General features: G+C 47.7%; 1 protein-coding gene across 1 annotated transcript in view; it reads right to left on the bottom strand.

Annotated features, from left to right (window-relative positions):
* The window catches only part of HCK (HCK proto-oncogene, Src family tyrosine kinase), a 49,119-nt gene extending 39,315 nt beyond the window's left edge, over positions 1-9,804 (bottom strand). Inside the window, exon 1 of the mRNA XM_010352777.2 lies at positions 9,522-9,804. Within this exon, the coding sequence (XP_010351079.1) occupies positions 9,522-9,781 (260 nt within the window). The 5' untranslated portion in view covers positions 9,782-9,804. The remainder of the gene's footprint in view (positions 1-9,521) is intronic.
* Between the last annotated feature and the right edge of the window lie 2,448 nt (positions 9,805-12,252).

Raw genomic sequence — 12,252 nt, 5'->3', positions numbered from 1 at the left:
ATCCCAACACTTGGGGAGGCTGAGGCGGGCAGATCACCTGAGGTTGGGAGTTGGAGACCAGCCTGACCAACATGGTGAAATCCCATCTCTACTAAAAATACAAAAATTAGCCAGGCAAGGTGGCGCGTGCCATCACTGTCTAGCCTGTTCCCAGCTATAGTCTTCATACCCCTAACCACCTCTTAAACATGGTGGTTATGAGGATGCACCTCTCAGATCTCCAACTGCAGGAGTACGATTGGAGAAATTGATCAGCGGCTCAGCTGCTATGCTTCAGAGCTGCTCTCATGGGCTCCATCACTGCTGTCATGGGCTGCTCCCAGCCAATGACTGAGTGTGGCAGGGAGACTGAAGCCTGCCCATGTCTGGGGGACCTCTGTCAAGAGACTTTGGCCAAAGGCTCCTTAACAGCCTTGACAAACTTTCCTTAGAATGGCATGGCAGCAAACGCCTGTAATCCCAACACTTTGGGAGGCCGAGGCGGGTGGATCACAAGGTCAGAAGTTCAAGACCAGCCTGGCCAACATGGTGAAACCTCGTCTCTACTAAAAATACAAAAATTAGCCAGGCATGGTGGTGCATGCCTGTAATCCTAGTTACTCAGGAGGCTGAGGAAGGAGAATTGCTTGAACTCGGGAGGTGGAGGTTGCAGTGAGCCAAGACTGTGCCAGTGCACTCCAGCCTGGGCGACAGAGTGAGACTCTGTCTCAAAAAAACAAAATAAAGCAACAACAGAAAAAAAAAAAAATGGCACGGCAGTCCAAGACACATCCTCCTTTTATTCCTTTCTTCTTCCTTCCTTTTTTCCTTCCTTTTCTTTTTCATTCGTGGCCAGAGGTGCCTCAGTATCTGATGGCTGTCCTGTCTTCTCCTGGTTTCTTCCCATTTTCTCTCATAGCCATTTCCTCCAATAAATGTCTTGCACATTTAATGCTATGGGAGTCTGCTTCTCAAAGGACTTGAACCATCTCAGGGTATGCTGAAGTTAAGTATAAAAATAAAATAAAAAGAAAATAAAAAATAAAAAAGGACCTGGACTAACACACCTAATGTATTACCTGTTGATTTGTTTATTGTCCATCTGACCATTAGGATGTGAGATATGACAGTAAGGACTTTGTTGTGTTCACTGCTATATCCCCAGTATGTAAAACTGGAACACAGCATGTGCTCGATAAATTCTTATTGAATGAAGTCCCCTTTAGCCTGCTGGATGCCCCCAGATTTCCTGTCTAAACAATAGCTATAAATAGGCCAGGCGCAATGGCTCATGCCTGTAATCCCAGCACTTTGGGAAGCTGAGGCGGGTGGATCGCCTGAGGTCAGGAGTTCGAGACCGGCTGGCCAACATGGTGAAACCCTGTCTCTACCAAAAATACAAAAATTAGCTGGGTGTGGTAGTGGGCACCTGTAATCCCAGCTACTTGGGAGCCTGAGGCAGGAGAATTGCTTGAACTCGAGAGGCGGAGATTGCAGTGAGCCAAGATTGTGCCACTGCACTCCAGACTGTGCAACAGAGTGAGACCCTATCTCAAAACAAAAACAAACAAACAAAAAGAAATCCAATAGCTATAAATATATGTTTAAACTGAGAAGGGTGATGCACATTTGCTCGCTTCCGCTGGGAGAGGAGCAGTCTTTCCTTGGCTGCTACTCAGTGGAAGTTTCCTCCTCCAGAGAGGACACAGTGGCCAGTTCACCACCAGGGCCACTTTTCACTTTAACCTGCTGTGATACTGAGAGGTCAGCTGCCCCCAAACCTGTCCTCCACAAATGGAATCCTCAAAGCCACAGGAACACATGTGCTGATCCTTTTACTTTTTTTTTTTTAAAAAATAATTGACAAAGCTCAAGGTCTCAGTTTCTTTCATTTTTGAAGGGTATGTATTTTGTTTTCAAAATGACCTTTTACCACCTAGTAAAACATTAGTGCATCCTTCTTGTTAAAAATTAAACCATTGGCCAGGTGCAGGGGCTCACGCCTGTAATCCCAGCACTTTGGGAGGCCAAGGTGGGCGGATCACGAGGTCAGGAGATCGAGACCATCCTGGCTAACACGGTGAGACCCCGTCTCTACTAAAAATACAAAAAATTAGCCTGGGCATGTTGGCGGGCGCCTGTAGTCCCAGCTACACAGGAGGCTGAGGCAGGAGAATGGCGTGAACCCAGGAGGCAGAGCTTGCAGTGAGCGGAGATCGCGTCACTGCACTCCAGTCTGAGTGACAGTGCGAGACTCCGTCTCAAAAAAAAAAAAAAAAAAAAAATTAAACCATTACAGGCCGGGCATGGTGGCTCACATCTGTAATACCAGCACTCTGAGAGGTCAAGACAGGAGGATCGTTTGAGCAGAGGAATTTAAAACCAGCCTGGGCAACATGGCAAGACCCCATCTCTATAAGATTTTTTTTTTTTAATTAGCTGGGTGTGGTGGCATGTGCCTGTGGTCCCAGCTACTCAGGAGGCTGAGGTGGGAGGATAGCTTGAGCACAGGAGGCTGAGGCTGCATGAGCCATGATAGCGTCACTGCACTCCAGCCTGGGAGACAGAGTGAGACCCTGTCTCAAAAAGAAAAAGAAAGAGAGGGAGAGGAAAGGAAAGAAAGAAAGAAAGAAAGAAAGAAAGAAAGAAAGAAAGAAAGAAAGAAAGAAAGAAAGAAAGAAAGAAAGAAAGAAAGAAAGAAAGAAAATAGAAGCAAAGAAAAAAAGCAGAAGGAGGAGGAGGAGGAAGGAAGGGAAAGGAGAGAAAGAAAGAGAAAGAAGAAAGAAGAAGATAAAGGAGGAGGAGGAGGAGGGCGAAGGAAGGAAGGTAAAGAAAGAGAAGAAAGAAAGAAAGAAAGAAAGAAAGAAAGAAAGAAAGAAAGAAAGAAAGAAAGAAAGAAAGAAAGAAAGAAAGGAAAGAAAGAAGAAAGAAAGAAAGATAGAAAGAAAGAAAGAAAGAAAACAAGAAAAAAGATAGAAAGAAAGAAAGAAAGAAAAAAAGAAAGAAGGGAAGGAAGGAAGGAAGGAAGGAAGGAAGATTAAAACATTACAGATACATTTAGGACACTCTTGGATTACTAATTCTCTAAGCCCTCCATGGCCGCCTCTTCCCCGACCCAGCTAGCCTCTGCCAGCATTTGGCCTCGGCCTCTGCCTCTGCAATTACAAACATGTATGTTGAAGCAGAGGCTGTCAGTGCCCTGCCTCTATCACTCCGCCCTTTACCATTTCCGCACATTCTGGCTGGACTTCCAGCTGTCGGCACCGTCAGAGATTTCTCTGTGGCTACTGGGTGCCTGCTCTGCCTGTGGGCTTGGCAAGCCGAAAGTGCTAGAGAATTATCACACCGCCAGGAGTAGTTTTCAACTAAAGACAAGAGTGGGTGGACAAATACCCCGGTTCCCTCACCTCTGGAGTCTGTTCTACCCTGGCTCCCACAGTTCCTCAGTGGGATTGAGCTCGAGGTGCCTGCAGTGGTAACTGGACTGAGAAGACACCTTTACTGACTGCCTCTTGTTCTCTGCCTCACTTCCTTACTCCCCTAGAAGGGTCTCTGGAATCAGCTCTCAAACAAACTATTTGCGTTTGAAACCTTGCCTAGGGTCTGCTTCTGGAGAAACTCAAACTAAGACATATATGCTATGATGGACTAGTGTGTGTGTGTGTGTGTGTCTGTGTGTCTGTGTGTCTGTGTGTTTTGACATAAAGGGAATCATGCTGCAGAAATCATGAGTAGTATCCTTCTCGGTTCTTCTTTTTTTTTTTTTTTTTTTTTTAAGACGGAGTCTTGCTGTTGTTGGCCCGGGCTGGAGTGCAATGGCATGATCTTGGCTCACTGCAACCCCGCCTCCTGGGCTCATGCCATTCTCCTGCCTCAGCCTCCTGAGTAGCTGAGATTACAGGCACTCACCACCATGCCCAGCTAATTTTTGCATTTGTAGTAGAGATGGGGTTTCACCATGTTGGCCAGGCTGGTCTCGAACTCCTGACCTCAGGTGATCCACCTGCCTCATCCTCCCAAAGTCCTGGGATTACACCGCGCCTGGCCTCAGTTCCATTTTTTTTTTTTTTTGGATGTGGAAACTGAGGCTCAGAAAGGGAAGAGATTTGCCCAGTGCATCACAACCTGTCTTTGGCAGAGCTGGCACTCAGACTCGGGGTCGTCTACTGTGCTGTATTGACTGTTCTTCATTTCTCTGGTAGAGATGAGGCGGGGACTCCTGTTCTCTTGGCTGCACTTATATCTCCTGGGCCAAAGGATTTCAGGGTGATGCCTGGAACTCAGGGAGGTGACCCGAGGGGAGAGTCAGGAGTGCACGTCCTAGCACAGTGCCATCCAGAAGATGCAGCTTGTGGGACCACAACCAGGGGCCAAGACCAGGGCACATTTACTCTCAAGCACAGGCTGCTTCTGCATCATTACCCACTCCTCTGAAAGCACATTCAAACTCCCAGTCCTGTGGGGGAGGAAACTGGAGAAATGGGATGGGGAACAATATATGGTTGGGGTTTATTTAGAAAGGCAGAAGCTGATTGCTTGATGACTTGTATAGAAAAAGAAAACTAACAAAAAAAAAAAAAAAAAAAAGATGTAAGAAAGAAAGACAGAGGCTGAGAGAGATTGTGCCACTAACTTGCTGTGTGACTTTGGGAAAGTCATTTACCCTCTCTAGGCTTCACATTCCTTTTCTTTTCTTTTCTTTTCTTTTCTTTTCTTCTCTTCTCTTCTCTTCTCTTCTCTTCTCTTCTCTTCTCTTCTCTTCTCTTTTCTTTTCATGAAACAGGGTCTTGCTCTGTCACCCAGGCTGGAGTGCAGTGGTGCAATCTTAGATCACTGCAACCTTCAACTTCTGGGCTCAGGCGATCCTCCCACCTCAGCCTCCTGAGTAGCTGGGACTACAGCCATGTGCCACCACAACCAGCTAATTTTTGTATATTTTGTAGAGACAGGGTTTTGCCATGTTACCCAGGCTGGTCTTGAACTCTTGAGCTCAGATGATCTGCCTGCCTCGACCTCCCAAAATGCTGGGATTACAGGAGTAAGCCACCACGCCCGGCCCTTCATGTTCCTTTTCTTTAAAAAAGGAAGCCTTGTCATGACCCAAAGGGTGGGGTTTGTAAACTCAAATGACTGTAGGGACCTGGAGGGTTCTGCGCATGAGCTAAGTGGGCCTGGCAAGGGCCGTGCAAGCTGGACAGCCCAGGGCAGTCCCCGGCTCCACTGAGGTTGTCTGAGGAGAACTGGAGTCATGGATTCTAGTCTCAGGGCTGCTAACTCTTCTAATTTTTTAGGAGACAGAAATCCAGATTATGTGAGCTCTCCTGAATTTAAATGTTAGCAACTAATTAAAAATAATCACTGTGGGTGGAGGGGTGTTGGGGGAGAGCAGCTGAAATATCTCAGGCAAGGCAGGGAGGAGGTTGTCCAACATTCATTACGTTTGCCCCTTCAGTGGTTTTTTGAGGTCCTACTATGTGCCAGGTGCCAGGCATTAGAAGATACAGTGGCTTATAGGACAAACATGTTTGTGCTCTTGTAGAATGTACTTTCTAGGAGAGTTTAAAGTCCAAGCCCTGGCTAGTCCTTAGAGTGTAGACAACTTTCGCCTTACTTCCTAGGGGTAAGAACCCCCAGAGGGCAGCCTGGTTTGAATGAGTTTAAGATTCATGCTTTCTGTACCCATTAGAATGGTAATAATAATAATAATAATAACAGTAATAATAAATATAGTAGGCATTGGCAAGGATGTGAAGCCAATCGAAACCCTTGTATGTTACTGGTGGAGATGTAAAATGGTGGAAAACAGCATAGCACTTCCTCAAAAAGTTAAAGACAGAACTTTTGTTTGAACCAGTAACTCTACTTCTAGGTATATACCCAAGGGAATTGAAAACAGGTGCTCAAACAAATACATGCATGCACATGCATGCTCATAGCAGTATTATTCGCAACAGTCAAAATGTGGAAACAACCCGAATTTCCATCTGCAGTTAAATGGGTAAATAAATTGTGGAATATTCATACAATGGAATATTATTTGGCCACAAAAGGAGTAAAACACTAATAGTTGCCACGATGTGGATGAACCTTGCAAAACATTATGTTAAGTGAAAGAAGCTAGACACAGAAAGTCACATAGTATGCTTCGATTTATATTAAATGTCCTGAATAAATTAATCCATAGAGACAAAAAGCAGATTGGTGGTCGCCAGGGGGATGGGGGAATGGGGGTAATTGCTTAATGGGTATGAAGTTTCCTTTTTCAGGGGTGATGGAAATGTTTAGGAGCTATTGAGAGGTGCTTGTACAATGTTGTGAATATACCAAATGTCACTGAATTGTTCACTTAAAAATCATATAGTTAATTTTATAAAGTTATGTGAATTTCACCTCAATTAAAATATTTCTAAAAATTTTGAACTGTATAAAAGATTGCTGGCCGGGCTCAGTGGCTCACACCTGTAATCTCAGCACTTTGGGAGACCGAGACAGGTGGATCACGAGGTCAGGAGATCGAGACCATCCTGGCTACCATGGTGAAACCCCGTCTCTACTAAAAATACAAAAAATTAGCTGGGCATGGTGGCGGACGCCTTTAGTCCCAGCTACTCAGGAGGCTGAGGCAGGAGAATGGCATGAACCCAAGAGGCGGAGCTTGTAGTGAGCCAAGATCGTGCCACTGCACTCCAGCCTGGGGAACAGAGCGAGACTCCGTTTCAAAAAAAAAAAAAAAAAAAGATTGCTCTGTTAGAAACGTTAAGCAAATTATAATACAGGCAAACAGTGGAATATTATGCAGCCACTAAAAATTTAAGAACATTTTAATGACCTGGAAAATGCTGCAATGTAATACAAAGCAAATAAGATAAATAGAATCTATGTGTAGCATTATATTAATTATGTTAATTTAAAAGTGCATAGAGAAGACTACATAAAGATATATGAAAATATTGTTATTGTTCCCTCAAAAGATTCATGCTTCCATTTTCTTGAACACTCACTAAGTGCTAGGCACAGTGAGTAAGGCAAGTGAAGCGCCTTACAGCAGAGAACATGAGGCCTGGAAAAAGGGCCATTGATCCAGAGACAGCTGGGAGGTCAGCAGAGCAATATTCTTTTCTCTTCTCTGCCCCAGAGTCCCTGGGTAACCCTTCGGGCTTCAGTACTCCTGTCGCACAAAGGGGAGGGTGACAGGTGCCCTCTCTGGGGAGCCATCCATCCTTTTGGTGTTTTCCTCAAGAAACACCTGTACATGGGCCGAAAGCTACATATCCAGGATGCTCCTGGCAATATTGTTCGTTGTAGTGTACACCTAGGAACAACTTGAGTATTTACCCACAGGGGAATGAGAAATACTGTAGAGTGGTCACCTGCTGGGATACTCTGCAGTAGCTGGAAGGAATGAATGAGGCCTCTACTTCTATTTCTCATCCTGTATAGATTTTGACAACTTAATGATAAGAAGGGGCAAATATGCTCCTCTGCTATCCCCTTTCTCAGAATTGCAGAAAAGTTTCACAGTTAGATAGCTTTTTTTTTTTTTTTTTTTTTTTTTGAGATGGAGTTTCGCATTTGCTGCCCAGGCTGGAGTGCAATGGTGTGATCTCAGCTCACTGCAATCTCCGCTTTCCCGGGTTCAAGCCATTCTCCTGCTTCAGCCTCCCAAGCAGCTGAGATTACAGGCATGAGCCACCGCATAGATAGCATTTTTAAAGCACACAAAACAATAATATGTGCTGTTTATGCATACATTTATACAAAATCCATTTTTTAAAGGCACGGCCTGGAAGGACTGTAATCATGACAGCGGTTGCCTCTGGGGAGGGAGAGAAACAGGACTGAGAGTGACACAAGGTGGGGAGACTTCAAATTTTTCTGTTACTTTTAGTAAATTAATTTTTTAAAATCTGAAGCAAACACAACAAAAAGCTATCATTTGTTAATTCTGGATGGTGGATTCTTAAGATATTTAATATATTATTCTCTTCACTTTTCTGTATTTCAACCTGTCACCCCCTCCCCTAAAAAAAAAGGACCATAAAGAAAAAACCATGGGATAAGGCAACTGATATGTATTGAGGCCTTTCTCTGTGCCAGGCACAGGCTACTCCAGTGGTTCTCAAAGTGTCATCCTTGGATCAGCAGCAGCAGCATCACCAGGGATGGAAGTTCTCAGCGTCCTGCACAGAGCTACTGAATCAGAAACTCTAGGATTCCGCCCAGCAATCTGTGTTTTCACAAACAGTCCAGGTGATGCTGATGTAGGCTGAAGTCTGAGAACGCGGGGCCATGTGTCTAGCTAGGGCAATGTTAAGATACATTAAGCCTGTGTACTGTCAGACAGTACTCTCAGAGCTTTCCTTCAGTACCTTTTCTTTTCTTTTTCTTTTTTTTGAGACAGAGTCTCTGTCGCCCAGGCTGGAGTGCAGTGGCCCGATCTCAGCTCACCTAAACCTCCGCCTCCCAGGTTCAAGTGATTCTTGTGCCTCAGCCTCCAGAGTAGCTGGGATTACAGGCACGTGCCACCACGCCCGGCTAAGTTTTGTACTTTTAGTAGAGACGAGGTTTCACCATGTTAGCCAGGCTGGTCTCAAACTCTTGACCTCAAGAGATCCACCTGCCTCAGCCTCCCAAAAAGCTGAGATTACAGGAGTGAGTCACCCTACCCGGCCCCTTCAGTACCCAATTAATCTTCTAAACAACCCTGTGAAGGAGGTACTATTACTCTCCCCATCCTGCAGTTGTGAAAACAGAAGCAAAGAAAGGCCAGATCCTCTACACCAGGCCCAACAGGCAGTTTGCCTCCAGAAGCCCCCTCCCCTACCCACTAGCCTAACTGTCTCTCACACGCACCACCTCTCACATACTCCAATTTCCTGCATCCTTGCAAGAAAGACTTCATAGCTCCGTCTTACAGAATCCTGAGAGGGAGAATTCGTCCAACAAGGAGGAAAGTGTCAGGGCATGCAGCAGTCTTGGGCCAGGAGGTTTAGGGGTTTGACCTAGACCTGCTGTGGGAGGAGGGGCAGAGAGCCGACCAGCTGCAGCCGGCCTGGGTGTGGCTCACACGTCAGGCCTCCGCGCATCTGCCCCCTTCCCCAAGCCGGCTGCCAACCCGGCGTGACCCGGCCCCCACCAGGAACCGTAAGGGCCTTCCCCTCCCGGGCTCTGTGAAGCCCCATCCTTTCCTTCTTCTTTTTTGTTAAAAAAATTTTTTAAAAATCCACCCCCACCCCGCCGCAGAAGGGGAACCTGGACAGCCCAGAGAAGTGGTGGATAAAGTCACTGCACGGGCCTCCCCTCCCCTCCCCTCCCCCGGGCATCCACCAGTCCGCAGCAGTGCCGCCCCTCTCCTGGGCACCCTCCCCTGGCTGTCGACCCCTCATCCCGCAGGCTACCCGCGGCTCCCCCGACGTTCCCGTCTCCCCTGGCTGCCCTCAGCAGCACCGGTAACCAGCCCTCCACACTCCCCTGGACTCCCTCCGCCGCCTGGGACCCCCTCGCGGGCCAGAGATTCCCGGTCCCCTGTGCGCTGCACTCACCTGGGCGCCCGCTCCTCGTCTCGCGGGCAGCCCGGATCCTCGCAGCTCGAGCGCCCCCCCAGCTCGGCAGCCCCCGGGGTTCCGGGGTGCCAGTGCTGGGAAACTGACTTTCTAGAACTAGAGGCGGGGGCGGCGCTCGGAGGGGCTTTGGTGCCGCGGGCGTGTCTCGCCCTGCACTGTCTGGGTCCCTTCCCACTGCCTCTAAGGCTCCGACGTGCTCCCGGACTGGGACCAGGGACGCGGTGGTGCCCGCAGGCCATCTGGGCGCTATAGCCGCGCCCTGAGCGATGCTAACTCCGCCCCAAGTGTCCTAACACCGCCCCGAAGATTCACAAGCCACCCCAGGATCCTAACCGGCTCCCCAAGGGTCATAGCCTCCGTCTCCTGCAAGCAGGATCCCAAACCCGCCACCAAGAGAGAAAACAAAAAAAATTAGCACCATCCGTCGGAGGCTTCTAACGCGTCCACCAAGGATGCTAACCCCCATTCCTTCCGCTCTACTCTCCCTAACACCTCCCCATCCCACCGCCCAGCGTCCTACCGCAGTCTCCGAAGGATCCCAAATGCCACCCCTAGGGATTGGAACCCGCCCGTCTAAGAACCCCAGCACCCGCCCCCATGCTCCCAAGATCCTAACTCCGCCCCGCCAAAGGATTTTTAAACTAAACTTGCCCCCAAAGATTCTAATCTGCCCAATGGAAAGATCCGAACTCTCACTTCAGTGGATTCTAACCCTGCCTTAAAGATTTAGAACACTAACCCCAGGATTCCAATATCTCTCCTGCTCCTGGGCGATCCCAATCTCCTGCAGCCTAAGAGTTTTAATCCCCAGGGGTCTATCCCACCGGTCCAAAGACTCCAACCCTGCCCTTCAGGGATCCTAACCCCACCTATCAAAGGATTCCTGCTACAGTCTTCAAAGATTCCAACCCCACCCTGGAAAGGCCTTACCCTACCCCGGAAGCATCGTGATCCCCTTCCCCCACCACTCCGACCCCTCCCTTCTGGCCCAGCCCTCCCCAGCGCCGCGGCCCGAGACTTCCAGGCCTGTCTGTGGTCAGCGGTTTCCCTTCCGCAGGCCTGCTCCATTCAGACGCCATGCAAAGTTCCTCTCTCGAAGGAACCACCGTGGCCATGCAAAGTTCCCCGACCAAAGGAACTACCCTGGCCATGCAAAGTTCCCCGCCCGAAGGAACCACCCTGGTTTCCTGGCAGCTCAGAGGACTCCCAAACTGGGGGAGGTGGTCTGGGGAGGTGAGGAGTCAGGCTGGAGGGTGACTGAGGCCCCAAGTGGATGGGATTGTGCCCAGCTCCAGGCAAGGGCAGAACACACCCTCTCCTGAAAAGACAGGGGCTATCACCCTAAATTCTGTGTAACACACCTCCAAAATCTCCAAAATGTACAAGAATCATACTGTGTCTCTCTATTCCCGTTCTACCAGCTGATCAGGGCTACCGTCATTTCTTCATTCATTTCTTCATTCATTCATTCATTCATTCATAATTCATTCAGCAGTGCTGTCCTGGGGGCTGGGGAATGCAGGGGTTCTTAACTTGGCACTATTGACATTTGGGCCACGTAATTGTTGTGGGGGACTGTCCTGTGAATGATAGGATGTTTAACAGCATTCCTGGGCTCTACCCACTAGTTGTCTATAGCGTCCTCCTCCCTAGTTGTGACAACAAAATGTCTCCAGACATTTGTAAAATGTCCCCTGGTGGGCAAGGGGGGAAGAACCATGAATGGGAAAGACAATGACCCTACTCTTACGTTTTTGGTATATGTGCCTTTTTTCCTTCTCTTTAGCCTACAGTGCTATTTTAAGGGGGTCTCCCATCCAAGTACTAACCAGGCTTGATCCTGCTTAGCTTCCAAGGTCAGACAGGATCAGATGCGTTCGGTGTGGTATGGCACAGATACATTTAAAAAAAAAAATAGAGATGGGGTCTTGCTATATTGCCCAGGCTAGTCTTGAATTCTGGGGTTCAACTGAACCTCATGCCTTGGCCTCCCAAAGTACTGGGATTACAGGTGTGAGCCATTGCACCCAGCCTGTATATGCTTTTTATAAAAACAGATAATGTTCTGAATGTATGTTTAATGTTACTCATAAATTTTTGTACATTCCCTCCCACCACCCCATCACTGTTGTTAATATCCAGCCATGTTTCCAAAGGTAGTGCCCATATGTGTAGTCACTGTTTACATCCTTCACATTTTATTTATCCATTCTCCTAGTCATGGACACCTAGATTGCACACAATTTCCCACTACTGTAAATAGTGCCACAGTGGACATCCTCATACACATTACCGTCCTACATTAGAATTTTGTAAGGACTTGCTTTGCCAAGAATGACAGGTGTTTGCAGAATCGCCACTGCCCCACTCTTTCTCCCATCATTTCCCCTTATCTTTACTAACCCTTGGTATTATCCATTGGTCTTAATTTGAGTTCCCCAGAAGCAGACCCTGGACATGGATCCAAGTGAAAATAGTTGATTTAAGAGATGCAGAAGACAATAGTAGGGGAGTAGGTGGATGAGACAGGGAAGGGAGGGAAGCCAGTTAAAAAGAGTATCATGAAGCCAGTTACCATTATGGGCAACTGGAATTCAATTCTGCAGGGGATCTCTGGAGATATACCCACTTCAGAGTTACTCCACCTGTCAGATGAGGGAGCTGGGGCACTTACACACCAACTCCTGTTGGACACCGGATGAGGGGTACT

This window comes from Rhinopithecus roxellana, chromosome 13 (genome assembly GCF_007565055.1).
Source record: "Rhinopithecus roxellana isolate Shanxi Qingling chromosome 13, ASM756505v1, whole genome shotgun sequence".
In the NCBI taxonomy this organism is placed as follows: domain Eukaryota; kingdom Metazoa; phylum Chordata; class Mammalia; order Primates; family Cercopithecidae; genus Rhinopithecus; species Rhinopithecus roxellana.
The sequence above is the reverse complement of the archived record's forward strand: the minus strand, read 5'-3'. Positions and strand labels throughout refer to the sequence as shown.